At 38.6% G+C, this 21,940-nt stretch overlaps 1 protein-coding gene across 1 annotated transcript in view; it reads left to right on the top strand.

The window, feature by feature from the left end:
• LOC140232661 (GATOR2 complex protein WDR59-like) overlaps positions 1–21,940 on the top strand; it is a 64,220-nt gene that overhangs the window by 30,453 nt on the left and 11,827 nt on the right. Inside the window, exons 9-18 of the mRNA XM_072312768.1 lie at positions 293–370; positions 1,266–1,422; positions 1,793–1,875; positions 2,761–3,009; positions 3,860–4,021; positions 7,672–7,770; positions 11,567–11,708; positions 12,800–12,869; positions 16,651–16,759; positions 18,146–18,297. Coding sequence (XP_072168869.1) covers positions 293–370; positions 1,266–1,422; positions 1,793–1,875; positions 2,761–3,009; positions 3,860–4,021; positions 7,672–7,770; positions 11,567–11,708; positions 12,800–12,869; positions 16,651–16,759; positions 18,146–18,297 — 1,301 coding nt within the window. The remainder of the gene's footprint in view (positions 1–292; positions 371–1,265; positions 1,423–1,792; positions 1,876–2,760; positions 3,010–3,859; positions 4,022–7,671; positions 7,771–11,566; positions 11,709–12,799; positions 12,870–16,650; positions 16,760–18,145; positions 18,298–21,940) is intronic.

The following is a 21,940-nucleotide window of genomic DNA, read 5'->3' as shown; positions in this document are numbered from 1 at the left end:
TACTACTACTACTACTACTACTACTACTACTACTTCTACCACTACTACTACTTCTACTACTGTCCTACTACAAATACTGCTGCTACTATTATTACTACTACTACCTTTACCACCACTAGTACTATTTATACCGGTAATACTATATACTACCTGTATGTATGCAACTACTTCTGTTATCAGTATTTCTTGCTACTGTCATTGATATTCTGATTGGTTCATGTTCATTCTTTTACAATTGTAATAACTGGTATGTTCAGTCATATCCTATGTGTGACTTTTTTGTGAATTTTAGATCTGGGATGTAACCAACGAACAGAAAGCAGTTCTTGAGTTTAGGACTGACGCCCCACAGTGGAAGGCGAGATACACGGTAAGTTGAGCTTGGCTGCTATGTTCTTCTGTCAAATGTGTAGACTAAGTTACTTTAAGATTTACTGTTTTTAACAGTACCACCTCCACCCTATCATCATCGTCACTCTTATCCACATTATTCAGTTCATTCTTACTATCACCATCATCATCACTGTGTGCTATCATCATCATTGTCATTATCATTTGTTTTCATCCTCATAAACATCATAAACATGAGTATACATGTATCTTCCTCCCAAAGGAAGATGATTGTAATTTTGGAATTGATATATTTATCAATTCCAAAATTACAATCATCTTCCTTTGGGAGGAAGATACATGTATACTCATACTCATATGTCAAAATACTGATGACAAAAACATGTAAAAAAAAGCAGGCTCTGATAACCTTCAGAGTTACATTTATGCAACAGATTTTCTCTTTTCATGTAAAGGCCTTTTTATTCAAGTACAGTGGGTATGTTATAACCCTTACAAGAGAGCAACTGCTTGAGCAGCAGCTGAAAAAAAAAAAAAAACCCAAAAAATGTTGATAGCTATAGCCAAGGTGCTTTAAAAAACAACCTGTTTTATTTTGAGTCTTTTCAAAATTAGCCTGAAACATTTTGACGTGCAAATCTCCACCACTAGTTTGGCATTTTTCTCATCATGCTTGTGATGCAACTGTGTGATGCTGGCATTTCGACCATTAGAGGGAGTCAAATATTTTCTTGTGTGTGTGTGCATGTGTGTGTGCGTGTGTTTTCTGTAACCATTTAGCATTGGTATTGTGGCCATCAGAGTTATTACTGATTTTTTTTTTTTTTTTTTTTAAAGCCATTTGGTAATGGTAGTTTGACCACTAGAGATGTTGATGTTTTCTTGTTTCCATTTCCTTTTGTCTTTCCCTACAGCCGTTTGGTGATGGTATTGTGACCATCACCATGCCTCAGCTAAGACAGAGAGAAAAGAATTTGTTGATGTGGTCCCAATCCAATCTTAGTGCTCCCATACACTCTTTCATGGGCCATACTGATGACATCCTGGAATTCCAGTGGAGGCCAAAAGATGGTATGAAACACATTATTATCCCCCCCCCCCCAATTCATCAGAAATTATCACCAAGATATTTCAAATTGTGCGGAAGACTTGCTGGTTTCAAAAGAGCTCACAAAATGTGAAATTAGTTCCGCTCTCAGACTTCCAACTTTGTGACTGCGTGTTGTTAGATTTGTGAGTATTCTATTAAAACAAATATAACAATTAAATTATAATGTATTCATTTGTTGAATGACTGTATGACAGGCATGCTTCCTTAAACGAATTAGCCCATGTAGCTATCTAAATTATTAATTAAGTAGCTGGTGAACATGAGCGACATGCTTTTTCTCTTGAAAAGATGAAGGTAACAGCTGTTTGTATATCATGTTGTATGCTTCAGCGTCATCTTTTGATTACCACATGGTGACCTGGGCACGGGACTACAACCTCAAGATATGGCGAGTGGAGCCCCACCTTCAAAGGGTGAGCAGACATCACATGTGATCTTGTGTCCTTTTGCAACTCTATGAGTGTGGTGAAGTAATTGATGATCATATCCCATTCTCTCTCTCTTTCATAAGTGATTTGGATAATTGTGTGCATGTTTAATTTGCTTCAGATATATGTGGACAGTATGATATTGATTCAAATTTGGCACCGTGTTAGGGTGTCTGGATTGTATGAAGCTTTTTATCAAATTTATTTGAATAATATGATATAATCAAAAAACACATATGAGTACAGGCAGTTTTACAAATATTCAAATAATTGTCATTATTCCTGATTATGGGATGAGTCTTCTTCCTTTTGTTTCTTTGTTTATTTCATTTCCAACAAAAATGCAGTTGCAAGAAGACATCTGAATATACATGATTCCAAAAAATTGGTACACCATTGTAAAGACTACTCTCAGCAATGTCAGTAGAAAAACAGCAGTGTAATGGCATTTTGTATAAAGCTTGGTCTTAAAGTTTGGCTTTGGGGAGTTATTTGGCCTTTTTTTAACAATCAGGGGGAAAAGAAAAATCATCAGGGAAGCAAAGTTTTGCCAGTTAAAATCTGATATCATTTCTGATCTTTAACTGAATGGTTGTACTGACTGTTGCAATCTAGTTGAACAAGACAGCTGATAATGCCTCTTCACTATCTTTGCTGCCCAATGTTTTGAGAGATTCAGATTTGATTGTGGAAGTCTCCCACAATGACAGACAAACAGATGCTTTTTTTGTTGTTGAAAGTCAGGTGATGTGCAATTATCAGTAGAATTCAAGGATCTTATTGATAGAGGTAGAGCATTTCAGGTAAGCTTATGACAGGGCCTACTCTTTCACTACTGTTTTTAAATCCTGATGTGGTTTAACTCCAAAGCTCTGTGGTGTGGAGATTCAAGACCTCAACCTGAGTGGCTCAAGCGATATGGAGATTCTGGCCTCGCCGCCAAAGTTTCCCAACACCGGTGGTATGGTGTCCTCATCACCGGCCCACCAGCACTCGATGCTCTTTGGGAGCGAGCGCTTGGGAGGAGTCGGAGATCAGAACGCGTCTGGGACCATCACCTCACTGGAGCAGGAATTCCAATCTGTGGCGTGCATCGGTCCACAGACATCAGTGGAGACTGTGAGTCATTAGAATTATAATATCATATTCTTCATCTTGCAAAATCTTTTAAATGCTCAGTTTAATTCCTGAATGTATGAAAGACCCAGGTTCATAAGAGAGAATATTCATAAGAGAGAATTTTGTGAAAAAAGTACCATTCTTATATTTTCAATTTGGCAGTGATGTGCATTGAAATGTAAAACAGTCATTTGCATAAATAATATATATTTGCATTACTTTGCAAGGTGTCTTCAGAAATAAAAACCAAATTTGGACATTGGCCATTCTTATATTCAGGTTTTCAATTCCCCCTACTCAATTTCATCTTAAAGGAGAACGAAACACAAATGTATATGTGGATAAAGTGAATGCAGAAATATTAGTGGAACGCATCAGTGACACTTATGAGGAAAATCGGACAATCAATTCAAATGTTATAAATTTTCAAGGTTTTGATGCCACCATTGCTGGATGAAAAGTCTTCAACATTTGTGACATCATGCTTGGACAACACAAGGAATGTGTACATGTACTTTTCATTGAAAGATTACATTTTGTGGAATTCTTGTGTAATTTCTTTGTGTTTGGCTACTTTAACATCAAACATTGACTATGGCAATGCAGTAATGGAAAGTAAAGCATTTCATTAGATCTGTTTTGGTAAATTAAAAAACTTTATCTAATTTGTTAAATATCCAGGTGACTCTCAATGACTTGTCAGAGTGAGTGAAAACAGCATGCATATAAAAGTCAAGGTAGAGTTATAGAAGTTGAAATCCTTTTGAATGTCCACACAAAGATAAGATATGATCCGTCATAAGAGGGAGACAAAATTGACCGCATTCTCAAATTGTGCCTGGCACCCTAGGATCTGGAAAATCGCAGCTGTCGCGTCTTTGTGTCCAGAAACAGGCATGTGGCTGCCTTGCTGATGACCTTTCCACCCCAGTATCCTGTCAAAGTCGGACCCCACCTCTCTTTCCTTCCTTCCACCAGTCTGGATGGCCAGATGAAGATGAAGGTCTTGGATGTAAGATTGGCTTGCTTTCTGTCTGCCTGCCTCTAACATATGAAAAAAAATTGAGCTCCTCGAGTGCATGATATAACAAATCAGAGTTTCCTATGCACTTTGCAATTATCCATTTTATGTAGTCACACACTTACAAAAAAACATATTGACAAATTACATTCAAAACGAGACATGAAAACTCGTCACATTGAGGACGAGTTCGGTGATACGCTTGTGGTCATCAGATGACGGTCATCTGTGATCGACAAAGAAAAGAATGTGATATAGGCACCTTGAAGTTATATTGAGCGTGCATGCGAAACCGTTTCTGTAACCACTCGGCCACGGGTCATCCACGGAAATAGTAAGACAAAAAAAAAAAAACAATGTATAGATATAACAGGGGGAAAGTCAATGCCCACTCAACTAACGTGGCCTGGTGAACATCTATTGCATTGCTAGACGGAGAAGCGGCCCTGTAACGACTGAGGTCACTATGCCATTTCTGGCAACTTGGGAAAAATACGTCCCGCAGACATAAAACCTATAATCGGCTGGTTTTGATACCTTGCCTTTAATCACAATTTTCAGTGTAATGACGTCATCAAATTACAAAACAATGACATCGTCTTGAAAGACAATTGTTCAAAGTACAACACCTCAGTCGTCGTCATTACATACTATGATCGGTTTGACAAAGTCAACCTGCAAAATGTTGCTGCAGTCGAAGCAATGTGGTCTCCAACACACAAAAAAGAGGGATATGGCGTGTGTGTGTGTCTCTGTGTGTGTATATGTGCGTTTATATACGAACGTGATTTCTACATGGACGAATATGTAATACAAAATTGAAGAAAAAAAGTAAAATAAAAAAAAAAATGTTTCATGATCTTGTGGGGTTCGAACCCGCAATCTCACGTCTCTGAGACGGCGCCTTTAACCACTCGGCCATACGTCTCGACGAGAAAATATGGGGAACGTAAACTTATGTATGTGAAAGATACATGAGGAATCGTTTTGTCCACATTCCATTTTCATTTTCAGTTTTAAACTGCAAAATTGTCAATCTGATCAGGAGATTTCAAAGAATAAAATGCATGATTACTGCAGCTTATTGTCTCAGCTACAACATATTAAAGTTTCAGAGGAAATGAAGCAAAATCAGCTGAGATAAAGGTGCCTAAACGTTGTTAAGTCAATTGATGCTTTAAAAAAAAATCACCTCCCATAGACAATACACGTAAACTTGTCCGATTTTGCGTCTTTACCTTTAATCACAATTTAAGGTATGATGACGTCATCAAATATCAAAAGCATGACATGGACTTAAAAGGCAAATGTTCAAAGTACAACATATCTGAATTTGGGATAATATTGAGCTTAAACAACAGAGATACGAGCAAATGAATGTCAGAAACAGTACCTTAAAAAAAATAATTCCACTTTTTTGATTTCAGATGACGATATGATGACGTCATATTGTAATTATGGAAATAATGATACTTGAAACGTTATTTTCAATTCATATGCTTTTGTAATATGCAATAAAAACATAGGGTCACCTGACGTTTTAAAGAGCTATGGCGAAATAAACAAAGACATGTTTTTTCACTATATTTGCACATAGATGCGCACGCGAAATTTCAACTTTGACGCCAGTGCATTGCTTTGTTATTTGTCAAAATCGATCAGAAATCAATGGATATTGTTACTCAAAGTATCAGGAATCCAGATCAGTCAAAAAATGTGCATTTTCATGTTACTGACGCGCTGTGCGCGCGAAAATGCGCGGACGGACGCGCACGCGCAAAATTGTTTGAAACGCTTAAAATTGTCTGAAACTTCGAGATTTCCCATTGGAAAGTTGTTTTGAGCCTTTTAAATGTTTGACGCGCGCTTACGCGTCCTAGATGACGTCCTAGGTAATTAGCATCAGAGAAAGAAAGATAGAGCGTGACCTGAACTTTACGTCCACAAAAACTGATACAGAAAGGACCTTTAGTTATGAAGTTATGATCGATCATGTAACATGGTCCGAAAATCACAAAATGGCGCGTAGATGACGTCATAGATACGTTACTGTCATGAAAACCTTATTGTGGCTAGATATTGTCATGAGACATGTTGACTGAAAATGTCATGTTACTCCGTAATGTCATTCTTGAGATATTGACGACACAAAATAGGCCAGAAAGAAAGAAGAATAAGAAAAAAGACAGATTTTGACAATCACAATAGGTGATACGCTGATAGCGTATCACCTAATAACAATAACAAATTGACCTAAACATACAACATACAGACATGAGCTGTATACAAAATTTAACTTCACATTTTTTTTTTAAATTTCAATGTCACCAATGTGTACTTAACAGATGAGTAATTCTTCAAAGAGGATTTAGATTAAGCCATTGAAGAAGACTGATGAATATGCTGGAGTATTAAATTCCATAAACTTGTGGTAACAATCAAAATTTGTAATAACTTTAACATGCACTGCGAGCCAGTCCTATTTGATGATATAGGAGCAGGAGCAGCAGCACCATCAGCAGTGACGACAGCAGCAGCAGCAGCAGCAGCAGCTGCACAGCTGCAGCAGCAGCAGCAGCAGCAGCAGCAGCAGCAGCAGCAGCAGCAGCAGCAGCAGCAGCAGCAGCAGCAGCAGCAGCAGCAGCAGCAGCAGCAGCAGCAGCAGCAGCAGCAGCAGCAGCAGCAGCAGCAGCAGCAGCAGCAGCAGCAGCAGCAGCAGCAGCAGCAGCAGCAGCAGCAGCAGCAGCAGCAGCAGCAACAGCAACAGCAACAACAACAACAACAACAACAACAACAACAACAACAACAACAACAACAACAACAACAACAACAACAACAACAACAACAACAACAACAACAACAACAACAACAACAACAACAACAACAACAACAGAAGAAATTAGATTACTTCCATTCCATTAGTTGAGTGGTTGGTGTAGTAGCTCTCCTAGAATTAGGCAAGGTAACATGCTCCCCACCTCAACATGAGGTTTTGCGGGTATGCAAAGAAGGCAGGGGATGTCGGAAGGGGTATAAAAATCAATAATATACGGGTTGGTAAAATTCCAGTCACAATGTGACAAGTTTGGTCATGTGATGGTGCACCATTTGTGATTACCCTTTCATGGGAGAACATTTTCAGGGAAACAGATGGCAAAGAGGGAAGCAGACTGAGGTAATAAACTGAGGGAGAGCAATTTGGATACATACACTGTGCAAAAGAAGCACATGTCACATTGAAGAGGCTTGAAGTATTCAAGTTCTTTTCACTCCAAGTATTCATGTATATGCAGATGTAGTTGTGCACAGCCTACCAGCTTCATCTAATGTAGGCTTATTGGTGATGCCTCGAAAACATGGCTTCCATGGAATATTGAGGTGGAAGTTTTGCATTACTGTTACTGACCAACGTAAAGGTAATTCATTTTATTGCCATCAAAAATTGTATACAAAATGTTCCAACATGGGGGGGGGGGGGGCGGGCGGAGGGGGTAAATTGCTGATTTGGAGAGGTTATACACATGGAAGTCTTTCAATGTGATTTTAATTTGTTGTGATAAGTCATACTGTGTGTTCCTTCTGATGCAAGTTGTCATCTGTACAATATGACAGTTGCTACTCATCTGTTGTCATTCTCCTAGATTCTCAACCACTCCTGCCTGCAGCAGGTGGAAGAAGAGCGCTTCTGTGTCTCGTCCTGTGTCAGCCAGCTGTTGAGTATCCTGGAGTCGCTGCAGGAGGTTTGTTCTTCTTCTTTTTCTTCTGGTTAAGTCTGCCTCCTTCAATAAGCTGAAGATTCGTGCAGACTGTTACTTACATTATGATACAGTTTATTTACAGATATTTACAGGCACATAGCAAATATGAAAAACAAAGATTGGTTACTGTAATCAACCGTTAGATGGTTTCGGAATGCTCCCACAGATGGCGCTGCAACAATTTCCAAGGACGGGGAATCCCAGCTCCTTACTGTTCTCAGAAAGAATGAATAGCAATGTGACTCGGTTCTCCAGAATGGTATCTGATATGTATGTGGTTGGATGGCTCTTGTCAACTGAGTAACCTTTGCACCCTTACCACTTTCAGTTGGCCTATTAAAGGGAAGGTAAACCCAAAGAGCAATGTGGATTGAGTGAAAGCAGCAACATTAGTAGAACACATCAGTGAAAGTTTGAGGAAAATCGGACAATCTATGCAAAAGTTATGACTTTTTAAAGTTTTGGTGATGGAACCGCTGGATGAGGAGACTACTAGAGGAAATGACGTATAAATACTTTGCTGTCTCCCCCTCTCTCTTTCTTTCTCTCTCACACAGTACCTCTGGTCAAAAGTCATTTTAACAAAAGAATATCATTCCCCCCCCCCATTTTTCCACCCATCTACCTCCATTCATTCTGACTTTCAAATGATCCTTTTTTAAGAACTATTTGCCCGCCATGCCTTTAACCCTATTCTAACTGGGGGGGGTCAAATTGACCCCCCCCTCGACGTTTCGCGCCACGATTCCGTAACGCGCAAAGATTTTGCCGCGTCGTTTCATGACTTTTTTCATTTAAGTCTCCCGCATATTTTGAGACCAAATTTGCGACGTCCGGGTACACTGTTCTGAAGTTATGCAATGTTTTGCATATGCATGTCAACCCGAAAACTGCTCGAATTCATGATTTCGTGTGCAAATCCAATGCAAACTGTGTTTTTTTGTTTAATTGATATAAATTAGATTATTTCAACTTTTAACTATTGAAATAAATCATTTCTCATGTAGATAAGCTTGAAAAAGTGCCTGCAACAAATTTTGGCAAAAAAACAATAAAAAACAAAAGATCGAAAAAACAATAAAATACATAAGAAATTAACAAAACAATAAAAAACAAAAGAAAATTATTTTGATTGCGCTATTTATTTACAAGAAAATTGTTTGATGTGTCTTGAGGAACTCTGACATAAAAATTTAATAATCCTTCAGTCTCTTTGATGGAGTTATAGGTGAAAATATGATTTCATGTGTTAATTTGCATAATTAATTTATTAAAAAATATGAAATCAACATTTTTCTATTGTATGACCATGTAATCTTGTAGCTGACATCCGGCTCTATGTTCAGGCAAAATTTTGCGGCGATCGCGCGATCGGCGGCCGAGATCTGAAGGGGGGGTCAAATTGACCCCCCCCCCCAGTAAAAACTTGGTCTCAAATAGCCCAGTTAGAATAGGGTTAAGCTGACCATCATCCAGAAAACTCCATAATGCTTCTAAAGAAATCAATTCTTACCAGGTCTGAAAAGCACCTGGATCTGGATCTAAAAGAAGAAAAAAATGAATCTTTCATATTATTTTGTTTTCTCCATATGGAAAGGCATATGTTTACGGCTATGTTTTAGATATATCATCCTATATTGTTTGGTTTAGAAGAGACCAACCTGTACAGTGTATTGAATTCCTGCATCCTTCAAACACGCTTGCATGTAATACATTTAAATGACTGAATTTTCTCTTAAACTGATCCTTGTAAAATCTGGTTTAAAAAAAAGTGAAATATGTTTGGCAAGCAACTTCTCACTGTTTCTGCTAAGTGTAGGTACCCCAGGGCCTCTAAAAATAGGCTGACAAGAGAAATCTAATGCTAAAAGAAGAAAAAGAAGTGACTGACGGTTTACAGACTAAAAATTGCAGAAAAGCATGTTGTCAGAAAAAGATTCCGTGTCAAGACGGAGTTTTTACCCTTAATCATTCAAAATAGGAAAGTGTGTCCTTTACTGAGCAGTTTTTGTCAATGCTACATCAAGCATGATAGCCTCACAGTATTCTATTCGGTGGACAAAGACATGCTCTTTATCATTTGTTGTTGTTGTCGGAAATTCTCAAGATTAAATGTTGTCTCACATATATACCAGACGGTGGGTGGTATGCATTTCTGCAAACACAACTGACTGCATTGTATTCATCCATAACTTGACAGAATCATTCAAAGGAAGCAGGCAAACATATCTGTATACCGACAAGGCAGACAAATATGTCGGGGGTGGGGGGGGGGGGTTGCATGGGAACTGTGGTCTTAAAAGACTTTGTATGAATTTCTGTTTGTTTATGAGTCAACATTCAATACATGCCTCTCTGCCATATGCATTATAGTAGTAGTAGCAGTAGTAGCAGTAGTAGTTGTAGTAGTAGTAGTAATAATAATAATAATGATAATGATAATGAATAATAGTCATAGTGATAAAAAAATGTTTAAGTAGTGCATGTCACAAAAATATGAAATAATGTCTCTGCACAATGAAGGAAGAAAAATATAGAAGTAAAGGAAAATAGACATGAGAGAGAGAGAGAAGAGGAGACAAGGGCGAGATGAAAGGTGAAATAACTTCAACATACAGCACAGAGCCTTATCCACCGTCAACTTAACCCGTTGAGGACGGTTTGATTTTGCTACTACACGCATTTCCCATAGACACCTGCGCGAGTATACTCGGGACTCGTCCTCAACAGGTTAAAGCAATACGTTTTCAAAGGACTCTTAAAATTACCTAATGTATCAGCCTGCTTGAGATGCCTAGGTGATTGTTCCATAACTGTGTTAATGTTAATGCATTAAAAGGGAATAGATGATCTTTGCATTTCCCTTTGTATTTATCATAGCACTTAGTTAGCCATCCAAAGAGGTGTATGTGACATGCTCACAAGAAGGGTCCAATCCTAAGTCAAACGCCAAAGTACTCCATAAAAGTACAGTTCAGCCAGCGATCAAGTTCCCCCTAGATCGCGATCAATTGATTGTATGCAATTCGGCATACAATCAATTGATTGCGACAAATCGCGTATGCGATCACTGATCACCCGTGATCGCGATCTAGGGGGAACTTGATCGCTGGCTGACCTATATCATCAATTTTGAGACGAATGCAGGGACCACCAGTCCAGTTACACAGGGTGTTACCACATGCAGTGTCTTTAAAATACTATTTCTATGAGAAAAAGGTTGGGTATTGGCCAGATAAAGCAAGTCGTTGCTATTGACAAGTATCCCACATGACATAGATTTGACTGGATAAAACGAGCCATGCACAGACATATATGCGAACTGTTGCATGCTGCACTCTTTTACTGCATTGCTACAAATGTTTGCAATCAAGCCACCTTGCAAACAGTCTTACCAATGGATAGGTCATCAAGCACATTGTACTAATGTCATCATGCCGAAAGAAAAAAAAAAATGGGAAGAAAACCCCCCACTACCCAAATTATGCAATTGAATGCTTGTGATTTGAAGCGAGAAAAGAATACTGTAGTCCTCAAATATTAGCTGTAGAAAATCATTGAAGCATGTAGTTACATGTACATTTGGATTGATGCTGCATGTGGTATGTTGGCTGTGGGACAAAGGTATCACTATTGAGGCACACATACAATAAACTACCCTACAAGCTCCTCTTATTCATGTTCATATTTCTATTGAGTACTACGTGTACACAAGCTTTAGAAGACATGATTGCATTATTTCGATTCAATTCTGCACTACTGAATCCCTCGCTGACAGAACACCCCCAACAAGATCATGAACGGATCGACGTCGAGACAGTCCAGCGTGTCGGGAAGTCCAGGGGCCGCGTCCTATGGGTCGGCATCCGACAAGCATATCCCATTTCCTCGCACCTCTGGGGCTAGATTCTGCAGCACAGGTATATGCATTGTTGGCATGAAGGACTGACATTAAAGATTATAATCTTTGTGAATTCATCTGTTAGCTTAGCTGAGCCAAAGGCTCAAGTGAGCTTGTGTGATCATTCATCATCCAGCATCTGTTGCGCGCTGTGCATCATCTTTAAACTGTTTACGAATTGCAGCTTCTTCTTGAAAACTCCTTGACAGATTTTAACCAAACTCGGCAGTTAGCATCCCTGGGCTAATAGGATCTTAATTTGTTTAAGCTCCCCAAAAAAGGAATTTTGTAAAAATCTTCTTCTCTAGAACCAGAAGTCATAGAGCTTAGTTTGTGTTATGAGTAAGAACATCATTCACTGTAGTTTCAAATATATTCATAGTGGATGTTGGGGTGTTCCCCGTCTTGGCTCAGGGGCCCAATTTTTTTATTTTCTAATCTTCTTCTAGAAAATGCACAGTCATTTTCTCACCAAACTTGGCAGATATTATTGTTAGGAATGGAAAATGTATGTTTGTATAAATGGACTCTGAGCCTCCCTGGAGGCCCCTCAAAGCACCCTGAGTTCGCTGTGTTCTTCTATTCAAAGGTAAGAGTGTGCAAGTATGCTTTGAAGGTGAGCTTTTGATACTCAGTTGAGCGTGTAAGAATCCCCTCCCCCCCCCCCCCCCGTCTCTTATTGTTTTTCTGCATGATAAGTCACAACATTTCCTGTTTGTGAAATGTCACTGATTTACGCTGTTTCAATGTGAACTCAAATGTGGCTTGCACATGGATGTAATGATAGTGTTGTTAACATCTTGCATGGGAAAAAACAATCATCATATAAGACAAAAGAGTGAAGACATAAATGCATGCCTGATCATTCAGAATGAAATCTTTATTTTATAGCAAATTTGACTTCTGAACCACAAGCTTACATTGTAGTTCTTAAGGCATTTCATAGTCTTGAAGATCTTGGATAAATGCGCGGGAATAACACTGTATAGCACCATTTCATTTTGATAGATCTGGTTTGTATATTTGTAGAGTGTTAGGAATTGAACATTGTTGATATGGAAACATTTCAAATCAGATCTATCTGACTTGCTGTGACTTCTGAACTTACAGACAAGTTGGTGATGTTTACGAGGCCTGGCAACATGAAGAAATCCAGCGCTGCATTCCAGCAAACGCCAAAGTAAGCAAAAAAAAAGAAGAAAAAGAAAATGCACAATGCAAGTGATTTTGTTTGTGTTTGTATGTCTGACAGTGTGTGTCTCTGCATGTGAATGCATGCAGCATTTTATTGTAAACACAGCTTTGTTGGTTGATCAGCACCTGCGCTCACATTGCTTCTTTCAAGGTACTGATATCTGCACAAGTGTCATTTAAATAACGGGCAATGAATAGAAATTCTGTTAATCCTCCTAATACCCAATGTGTCATGATTTGCTACTGTGGGAAACTTCTGTTCTGTGATGCATGAGTTGGTTTGTGCAATTCAATCTGCTGCCAGGCTACAGAGGGAAATTATCAGCTACCAATAAAGGAACTTGGCAAGGTACAGTTGAGTGCGACAAGAAATATCTGAAAATGATCTTGCACACTCTGTGTTCAGGATATTTTCTTTCTCTCTTTCTCTCTTTCTCTCTCTCTCTCTCTCTTCCTCTCTCTCTCTCTCTCTTCCTCTCTCTCTCTCTCTCTCTCTTCCTCTCTCTCTCTCTCTCTCTTTCATGTTTTCTTTACAGGTTGTTAGTTTTGTACATTAAAATGTTTGCTCCCACCAGATTTCCTGCTTCTTGACTTGGTATTAGCAAGCTTTAGATCTGTGATGCGAACACTAAGATAGCACTTATCAGGCTAAAAATGGTGTTCTGCCTATGAGCGACACAGCTGTTTCCATAGTCCAACCAGGGAGGCTGCGTCGTCTTGTAATGTAGCTTTGCGTCGCAGCTCTACAGCTTGCTATTGAAACATGTGTGAGGATGAAACAGTGGTGTAGAATAATCAGCTTAATAACTTGATCTTAATCAGTCGCTGCTAGGTGAGGCAAGCTTAGAGCATGTATTGAGCAGGCTATATGATTTAATGCCAATAAAACTTGAATAATATATAATAGTGATAATAATGATGATAATAATAACCACCAATATTCATGTATTGCCTTTTCTCTACAGACTCACGGGCTTCAACAATTTCAGCAAAATAAAACAATATTTAATAAACAAAACAAAAGAGATAAAGAACAAAACAAAACAAACAAACAATGACTTTAACCAGATGGTTATCAATGAAATAAGCCAGAGCCATAAGAATACACACACCAGCAAACATGTCTCCATGTGTTGAGTTGAATGTTGCCTATCCTTTTGGGCTAGACATTCCAACTTGTTTACCCGTTTGTGTAAATTTCTACATGAACCTAATATCTGTTATTGTGCCAGTCAGACATGACATAAAGCAGGTGGGGAGCAAATACCATTCCATCAAATCATGGGTCTGATAATGGGGGTGTGCTAGTAACAGGTGTTTTGGTATCAAGTATTGATTTTATCTCCCAGTACCACAGTCAAACATCACTTGTTTTTAACATGTCAGTTTGCTAGTAAACAATCATGTTTGGCCTTCGAACATCAGAAACATGAAATAAACATGAAACAGGTGAGCAGGAAATACCACTCCACCTAATCCTTTGGGTGTGCTAGTAACAGGTGTTTAGATATTGATTATTGATATTGTCCTCCCTCTGCCTCTGTACCACAATGTAAATTTTCAAATAAACAATCATTGTTTGGCCCCATGACTTCTGAAATGTGAAATATACATCAAACAGGTGAGCTGAAAATACTGCCCCACCAAATCATTATTGAGGGTGTACTAGTAACAGGTGTTTCAGTATTGATTATTGATTTTATCCTCCCTCTCTCTGCCAGAGCCACAGTCAAATATCACTTGTTTTTAAGATGTCAGTTTTCTAGTAAACAATCTTGTTTGGCCCCCCCTATTACTTCAAGCATGAAATAAACATCAAACAGGTGGGCAGGAAATACCACTGCACTCAATCATTGGTCTAATGATAATCAAATCCTTGTATGCTGAGATTCATTTTTGATTGCTATTTTTGTTGAGCTTCCTCTTGTGCGCAGAAACCAGACAATGGGCCGAATGCATAAAACAAGCAATTGCTTGTAAGCAATTGCTTCAAGCAAAAGCACAAGCTCGTCTAGCAAAAGGTCTAGCTCAAGCAATTGCTTAAATCTATATGCATAAACTTTTGCTTATGCTATTACCTTTTGCTTGTCCCGCACAAGCAATTGCTTGCGTTTTCAACAAAAGGGACTTCACGCCTGTGCGAACGCAAGAACAAAGGCGAGTGTGACAGCATGTATTTGAAAGGGCATGTGTGTGCGGAAACATGTGAGGAAACATTTCCTGACATAGCAGAAGAGCTATGAAATGCACATACAAACACATACACACACATCTATACACACACACGTATTACTGACTGATTCCCATCACTGCGGCTTATGGTAGCCCGGATCTGCCAGATCGCACGCGGAGAGAGGTCTCCTTGCTCTCCACCGAAGTCAGACATCCTGATTTTCATCACATTTTGCGTGCTAACCACTGGACATTCCCGGTGTTGAAATGAATAAGTGTCTTACACTACTCAAGAGTAATTTCTTGTAGATCTATACCACTCCTTCACAAGTGTGGTCTTTCTTTCATGAATATGAAAATGATTTAAAAAGGGAACGTTCCGGTTAAGCAAAAGCTCAAGCTCATTTTACAGAGCTTGGAAAATCGTAAGCAATTGCTAGCAAGAACTAGCAAAAGGTAGGTTTTATGCATACGTTTTTAAGCAAATGCTTGGTCTCTAAGCAATTGCTTGAGGGCAGCAAGCAATTGCTTGTGCTTGCTAGCAAAAGCTTCTGCTCGCAAGCAATTGCTTGTTTTTATGCATACGGATTCGAGTAAAAGGCTAGCACAAGCAATTGCTAGCGTTTATGCATTCGGCCCATTGTCAGTCAATATAAAACATGCAGTTTTTTACATTTCAAGATGGAGAGCCATTTGATAACATATAAGCAAGGACATTACAACACAGCAGCACGCCATCATTAACCATGAACAAGAAAAAATACCGGTATATATTTATCTTGTTCATGGTTAATGATGGCGTGCTGCTGTGTTGTAATGTCCTTGTTTATATGTTATCAAATGGCTCTCCATCGAGAGCGAAAAATAGAATATGAAAGAAAGAATAAAATCTGAATTTGTGATTAAGCCTTTGTGTGCCGAGGCATTTTAGCTTTACTTATCGAGCTCTGTCATCAGCATTCATTAATCCATTAAGCCAGCCCACTTAGGATTAGCAATGTGCCTCCATCTGATGGAAAGGCCATGGTGACACAATAGGGATTAGGGGGATTAGATAATCTCTATATTTTTTGACAACAGTTACGTTCAGACGACAAGCCTTAACCTCGAGGTTAGGAAACCTTGAGGTTAGAGCTTGTAGTTAGGGACCGTGAAGACGCACTCGTAGTTAGCTAACCTAGAGGTTTGCTCGATGTTAAGAGCCACGAGAAATCTTATGGTTAGTGCTCTAACCACGAGCCGCGGGGGGTCCCCACTCGTAGTTAAGCACTGTGTGGACACAAAAATCAACATACTCAAAGGGGCAGGAGCGTAACCTCGAGGTTAAGATTTGTCGTGTGGACGCATGTCGTAGTTTGGGGGCAAGAGCTTAACCTCGAGGTTTCCTAACCTCGAGGTTAGGGCCTGTCGTCTGAACGTATCTAATAAGTTTTCAGACATCTTTGCCAATCGATGGCCAAAGCAGATGAAGGGTTAACCTTTGCATCAAGAGCCAGTGAAATCATAGAGTGGATGTCTGAGTCTTGAGTGAATGTTTTGGTGGTGGTGGTATCCTTGGTTTGTCTGACGATGAAACCTCTGATTGGTTCTTGCAGGGCATTGTCAGCTTTGAGTCAGTACAGAGGTCTCCAGGTAATGCCAAGCTCAAGGAGTCAGAATCCCGAAGCCATTTCTATCGCTCGCTTCTACCGCGAGAGAGAAAATGTGAGTCGCAGAAATTTTGCCTCATTTTTCTTATCTGTAATTATTGTCTGCAAGGACTAGCATGTTTCAAGTAATTCACTTTAATTTCATTTAATTTTTGTCGAAATGAAGGATAGGCATCTTATTTTTCTGTGTTTGATGATTTTGTAGGGATTCTAGGCAGTAAATGTCACTTGATCGGTTCTTCAAGCTAGCAGTTACGCTTGATCTGGAGACAACAGATGACAAAGAAATGCTACCTTTAGAGGTATGCCTTTTATGAGAATCTATTCATTTTATGGCCAGGTTGCTCTGCATAGCTGACAAACCTTATAAATCTCACATTCGGCCATAGATCATGGTTGATCCAAACAGTAAGTTGTGAATATCTATAGTGTACTTTCTTTATCAAAATGAGAAAGTAATTGTTTTGAAATTGAAAATTTCGTTTTCTGCAGAATTTGATGTATCATGCATAGCATGTGTTTGTTTTTTTTTAACGAAGATATGACAGTTTGCCATGAAAATATGTTTGTTTGTTGTTTTTAAGTGTGCCTCAGTACATTTTTCTTCTTTTTAACTTCAGAGGGTGGAAGCCATACTTTAATCCTTTTATCTAATGAAATCAACATCTATTCAAAGATGACAAAACATGTCTATACAACAGTAAACAATAACAGATTTACCCTAAGGACATTGTCAAAATTCTAAGACAGGATTTTTTGCAATAAAAAAAAAAAGAGCCTTTTCCAGTGACAGTTTGATCTGACAGTTATGATTTGTATTCGATCTGCCTTCAGTTTTAAGCATTCTTTATTTCTAATATCAGTTTTAAGGATTTTCCCAGATTTTGTTATTTATAGAAATCAGGAAAGGCATCTATTGGTTAAAATATCATGCTATGAACACTGATTTTATAGTCTTAGTTTCCAAACATCTTCCAGGTTGGAGATTAAGCTTTATCCTCACCAGTGACATAATTTTTTTTTCTCCAAACATTATCTTCCTTTTTTTTTCTTTTTTGGTTATTCATAGCAGAAATTTAATTGTAAATGTGATAAAGCTATCAATGGTGGGAATATAGACTCCGAATGAGTAGAGCCTTCTGACAATTAATATATATGAAGAATTTTATTGTAAAATGACTTAACTCCATTGGTCTCAACTTGAGATATTGTGATTAAAGCTGCAAAAAAACCCAGAAAATAATATGGAAATTTGGGAATTTTTGTCATAACTTCACGATTATTCCTTGTTATGTAAGAAGTGAGGTATGACTGGAAAAGTTTTATTAAGTCTATCTGGTGATGGACTCATTCTAAAATGTTTAATAATGATGCTTAACAGGTTTTCTGACCAAACTCTTCATATGTACCCACTGAATTACAAATGAAATCTATTTCGCAGAAACAACGCCGTGGGGGCAAGCATAGGAGGAAGAATTCGGATGTGACACAAATCTCTCAGTCCCAGTCCCAGTCTCCTGTGTCGGGCATCGTTGTGATCTATGACACGTCATGCTTGCTTCCCATCCACCAGAAATTGGCCGAAACATATGTGTGCGTATCCATCTCCCTCCAAGCAGCCGGTATAAACACGGGCTCAATTTTCTGAAGCTACATAACTGAATTCCTTTGTACATGAAAGCAAGAAATTATTTGGAAAGTTTGATACCAAAACAAGGCTTTATTCTGTTCTCCATGTGATGCAGATTTGGTACTTAATTTGTACATAAGTTTTGCAAAGGAGGAGAAATGATAACCTCCCCACAATTTTCTTTCTTACTGGTAACATTTCTTTCTCATTGGACATATTCTTCTTTTGTTGTTGTTGTTTTCACATGTGATTCTTTGTTTTGTACTTTGACAATAAGTTTGGAAATTAGCATCTTGCTCTTTTGTCTCAAGGTAATGCATGCAATTGTATGCAACAGAAAGATACATAAACTTAAAGCCAAAATGTAGTTCTTCTATGTCAGCTAAACTGTCAATTATTGCCATGAAATGTACACATATTCTTCACTGGGGCGACAAGACCTCGCATCTATAAAACGTCAGATGTTCAGGAGAGCAAAAAAAAAACAACAAAAAAACCAAAAACCATGGCAACCAAAGCACTTTATCAAATGGGAAAGCCTTTTTTTGACATACCATGGTGGCTTCATTTTGGGGATAACGCAGCTAGGATTTGGGCAGAATGTCACTTAAGTGATTATCTCACCATTAATCTCAAAAAGTCATTTTCACTAAAATTTCAGGTACAGGGTCTTGTCACCCCAGCAACAATATGTATATTATAGAAAATGTGTGAAATAACATTGTCCAGCAATAACACATTTTCAGTTGGATAATGGTGAAAATGTAAAATATTAGCTGAAAAGGTTTTCCAAAAGTACGCAATCTCAGAACTTACCCCATTTTGGTTGCTACATAATTTTTTTCTTTTTAAATAATCAATTATCGGTAACTGACAAATTGGGCTATTGTGATATCCATCAATCTCTGTGCTAGAGTAAATCACATGTAGTTTGTAGGACAATACGGTTGCAAGGACATAATCAATCATCACGATACGTTTTACCCGCCTACAATGCTGAACGTGATGTTCACAAGGAGTCTGGAATAAAAGTTGTGTACAATTGTGTACTACAATTGAAATTATTCTACACGTTTGATTTCAAAACACTCCAAAACAGCTCATCATCCTGGCAAATCGCGTCAGCCTGATAGGTTTCTTGATAGACCCTTAGTATTAGAGGTAAATTCCAAATGGTGATAGATGAATTTTGAGCCCTTCCGAGAACTATGTTTTGGCTTTAAAGCGCTTTAGAAAAATTCACCAAAACACACACATTATTGTATATGTGTGTTTGCATTCAGGTGGTCACACATTACATTTCAGAAAACCAATTTGGCATATTTTGCACATGAGTGACAAGTCACATGCATTAAAGGCTCAACATGCGATGCTTGCTTATCATGTAGCAACTAGAGAAGCACTCTGAGAGCTCAGACCTCCAAGCAGCTCATTTCCACCACTGATCTTGTTCTTTTGTAGAGAAGTGATTTCCACCCATACGTATGCATGCTGAAAATTTCCCAATATAGAAGCCTTTTGTTCCGTCATCAACTTCCAGCTGTGCAGTGCACTTCGCCCTAGCAGAAACTAGAGCACGCACTTTAGTGCGCATATGCAAACCTCAAAAAATGTGCAGCTTGAACTCCCAATTTTATTGACCCTACCTGCCAAAATATCATAAATCCTTCATAAAAATTACCGGTTCATTACCAAAATTTAATAATCAATCCTTGTGTCATTCTCAACCTTTCCTGCAAGTTTCATCCAAATCTGTTCACAAATTTTTGAGTTATTTTGCACATGGTCAAACAAACCAACAACAAATAAACCAATGCTGATGAAAACATGACCTCCTCCCTTGGTGGAGGTACTAAATGCAGGAAACAAACATTCTTTTCATTAATTCCATATTGAGACAACAGGAAGATGCTTGAAGTAATACAGTTCAGAGCTGCATTGGCCCATCTTAGTCATGTGACCATGATGCTATTTTAGGCCATGTGACATTTAAGGTCATGTGATCATCATGGTACACATGTATGTCAGGTCACGTGACTGTGATGTTGTTTGGGTCATTTCCCTGTGAAATAAGTTGAGTAAAGCTCGTGACTCACGACTATACGACCTTAAGACCATAAGACCAGGTCGTACGACCTAGCAACGCCCACTATACGACCTGACTTTACAACTAGTCTTATGACCATTCTGGCTTCAGTGGATTACCACTGAGTATAGAAGCGCACGCAGTGCGCATTGCATACGCTTCTATACATTTTTCATAATACTGTATTGTGATTGGCTGAAAGCCCACGACCGGTCGTTGAAATTCAACATGTCAAATCTGTACGACTGGCAATAAAACCCAGTTGTATGACTGAAAACTGGCAAGACTGGTGATGTCACACTTCCGGTCTTCAAGTCCTACGACCGGTTGGATCGCATAGTGTGCGGCGGGCTCAAAACTCTTTGTTTTGCATTTTCTATGTTATGTAAACCTTATATCCGGCATGTTTTTGTGGATTGGGTTGCTATTTGTAGATTGCTGTGACACATAATAATTCTGTAGTTGAAGATTTACTAAATATCAAGGACAGTCAAGGAGTAAAAGGCTTTTTGAAAGGGCAGATATGTAACAAAAAATGGTCAAGATGCTCACATCCGGCGGAAAATGTGAAAATTTGCAAATAGGGGTATTTTGGGGCGCTGATTTCAAAAATTGCCGGATCCAAGAGATCTGACCACGGGGTCAGCCGCCATTTTGAATTCCAATATGGCCGCCATCAAAAAACATATTTAAAGATCCCTATCTTCAGTTCTAAATGACATGTGACGCCAAAAATTGGTACACAAGAGCGTTATAACATGCTGAATTCGATGACAGATTAATTTGAAGTGCCTGACAAACATAGAATGGCCACCATTTTGAATTCCAAGATGGCCGCCTCGACGAAATCCCTTTCTCAAATTCTAAGTGATGAGTGACGCGGAAATTAGCTGCAAGCAGGTATGTTTACATGCTGAGTAAAAATATGGAATAATATGATGTGTCTGACAAACGCAATGCCCGCTATTTTGAATTCCAATATGGCTGTCAAGACAAACATCATGACTAACATTCACAAGCATGCCAAAAAATGCAGCAAAAATAAAGCATAATGCACCTTTCACTGACGTCACAATGTAAATACAATAGCGCGCACTCAATCACTTACAAATGCGTGCTCAATCAGGTAGCCTAATATACAAACCCGAGATAGAAGTTTTCCACACTCAAACATGGCAACTTTGTCGGAAAATTCAAATTGGCTGCCGTGCAGCTAATCAGACATATCAAATAAGTCTGTTATTGAAGTGGTCATTTCACCATGCTTTTATGTATCAAATTTTTAATGGCCTATTTTATTCAGAACTGAAGATAGGGATCTTTGACGGCGGCCATATTGGAATTCAAACCTCTTGGATCCGGCAATTTTTGAAATCAGCACCTCAGTATACCCCTATATGCAAAATTTCATATTTTCCGCCGGATGTGAGCATCTTTTTCACATATCTGCCCCACTATTTGCCGAGAATTATCAAATGTGAAATGACTGACCCCCCAAAAAAAGATGCATTTTGAGGATT

The sequence above is a fragment of the Diadema setosum genome, chromosome 9 (genome assembly GCF_964275005.1).
Source record: "Diadema setosum chromosome 9, eeDiaSeto1, whole genome shotgun sequence".
Lineage (NCBI taxonomy): Eukaryota > Metazoa > Echinodermata > Echinoidea > Diadematoida > Diadematidae > Diadema > Diadema setosum.
Note: the sequence above shows the minus strand (reverse complement) of the source record. Positions and strands in the feature narration are given on the sequence as shown.